At 39.3% G+C, this 2,500-nt stretch overlaps 1 protein-coding gene across 2 annotated transcripts in view; it reads left to right on the top strand.

Moving 5' to 3' along the window:
* Positions 1–2,500, top strand: part of etv6 (ETS variant transcription factor 6) — a 28,773-nt gene that overhangs the window by 16,637 nt on the left and 9,636 nt on the right. For both annotated transcript variants that reach the window (XM_081363567.1, XM_081363566.1), the window contains exon 3: positions 1,776–1,940. In XM_081363567.1, the coding sequence (XP_081219693.1) occupies positions 1,776–1,940 (165 nt within the window). The remainder of the gene's footprint in view (positions 1–1,775; positions 1,941–2,500) is intronic.

Raw genomic sequence — 2,500 nt, 5'->3', positions numbered from 1 at the left:
TAAATTGTTTAGGAATTTTATGTGCTTATGTCATTATTTACATTAATATTTTTATTCAATTTTTTATATTAAATATATTTTTTTATTTACATTTAGTATTTTTATTGCTTCAACTTCTAATTTCAGTTTTTACATGTTCAGTAATTGTTATATGCTTCGTCATTTATATATATATATATACATTTTAATGTGTGTGTGTATATATATATGTTTGACTTTTTAGGTGTAATTTATTACATTTTTTTCAGTTTTTATTTTTTATTCTAGTTATTTTAATTATAAATGTTTAATTAAACTAAAGTTTAATCAGCTTTTATAATTTAGCTTTATCTTTATACATTCAGTAAGCATTTTGATTTTAAGTAACAAAATTTAGGAAACTTTCGTTTTTTTATGGAATTTTTCATTATTTACATTGATACATTTTTTTAAATGACAATTTTATTTTATTTCCACTAAGAACTTGTATTGCTTAAACTAAAGAAAAAGTAGAAATTTGATCAGACTTTTCAAAGCGTGTCACATGCGCTCATGAACTCAGCAGATGTAGATGTAGTAATGAACCTCGTGCGTGTGTGTGTGAGTGAGTGAGTGAGTGAGTGAGTGAGTGAGTGAGTGAGTGAGTGTGTGTGTGTGTGTGTGTGTGTGTGTGTGTGTGTGTGTGTGTGTGTGTGTGTGAGTGAGTGAGTGAGTGAGTGAGTGAGTGAGTGAGTGAGTGAGTGAGTGAGTGAGTGAGTGAGTGAGTGAGTGAGTGAGTGAGTGAGTGAGTGAGTGAGTGAGTGAGTGAGTGAGTGAGTGAGTGAGTGTGTGTGTGTGTGTGTGTGTGTGTGTGTGTGTGTGTGTGTGTGTGTGTGTGTGTGTGTGTGTGTGTGTGTGAGTGTGTGTGTGAGTGAGTGAGTGAGTGAGTGAGTGAGTGAGAGATCTGCAGTGTTTCCTCATTGGTGTGTTTTCCTGCTTCTGTTTCCGTCAGCGGCTCCGCTTTTATTAGTAAAGGTCGTCGAGAAAGAGCCGGTTCAATAATATATAAGATAATAATTATATATATATATATATATATATATATATATATATATATATATATATATATATATATATATATATATATATATGAATAAGACAATATATAATATAAATTGTGTGTGTGTGTGTAGGTTTGACTTCCTGTCAGGGTGCATTGTGGGAAGTTAAGTTTGTTATCATGGGTGAAAGTCTCTGTGGGAGCAGATGCTGTTTCTGTGACCGTCACATGACCTTTGACCTTACATCCACATCTGCAGACATACACGTCTATTCTGTGTAGATGAACATGTCATAGACTGCTGTTTTTTAAATGAAAACTATATATAAAAAAAAAAATATATATATATATATATATATATATATAACACACACACACACACACTCACTCAGTCTCACATACTCACAAACAGACACACTCACTCACTCACTCTCTCTCTCACACACACACTCTTACACACTGTGCTCTGATTGGTCGGCTGGAGCAGTGTGTTGTGATTGGTCGAGCGCTTCGAGTGTGTTTGGGAAATGTCCCGCCCCTTTCCATAACCGCCAGTTTAACACACTACTAATTCACTCAACAAAATAGTTAAACTTCTCCTAAGCCCCGCCCCTTCAAGCTCAAGCTCATCTGCATGAGCCATGCCCACATCTCAACATCCAATCAGCAACAGATGCACGGAAACAAGATCCCGCCTTATATTTACTCTTTGTTTGTGTGTGTGTGTGTGTGTGTGTGTGTGTGTGTGTGTGCGCAGGCATGCAGCCGGTGTTCTGGAGTCGGGAGGACGTCGCTCAGTGGCTTCGATGGGCCGAGAGAGAGTTCGCACTGAGACCCATTTCCAGCGGGAGCTTCCAGATGAACGGGAAAGCCCTGATGCTGCTCACTAAAGAGGACTTCAGATACAGATCTCCACACTCCGGTGAGACACACTCACTCACTCACTCACTCACACACTCACTCACTCACTCACTCACTCACTCACTCACTCACTCACTCACTCACTCACTCACACACTCACTCACTCACTCACTCACTCACTCACTCACACACTCACTCACTCACTCACTCACTCACTCACTCACTCACTCACTCACTCACTCACTCACACTCACTCACACACTAACACACTCACTCACTCACACTCACTCACACACTAACTCACTCACACTCACACACTAACACACTCACACACTCACTCACACTCACTCACTCACTCTCTCTCTCTCACTCACACACACACACACACACACACACACACACACACACTAACACACTAACACTAACCCTACCCATCACATACACACACACACACTCAACACACCAGCACTGTTTGCCCCGCCCACAGAATCACCTGATTGGTCCGTTGTTTTAACGGATCTCTGATAAATACACATATTTCAGTATTTTGAGAGCGTTAGGAGACTCGATTACATTGTTCGCAGTGCATTATGGGAGTGGGCGGAGCTAAAGAGCTTTACA

This window comes from Scardinius erythrophthalmus (genome assembly GCF_964197995.2).
Source record: "Scardinius erythrophthalmus genome assembly, chromosome: 4".
In the NCBI taxonomy this organism is placed as follows: domain Eukaryota; kingdom Metazoa; phylum Chordata; class Actinopteri; order Cypriniformes; family Leuciscidae; genus Scardinius; species Scardinius erythrophthalmus.
The sequence above is the reverse complement of the archived record's forward strand: the minus strand, read 5'-3'. Positions and strand labels throughout refer to the sequence as shown.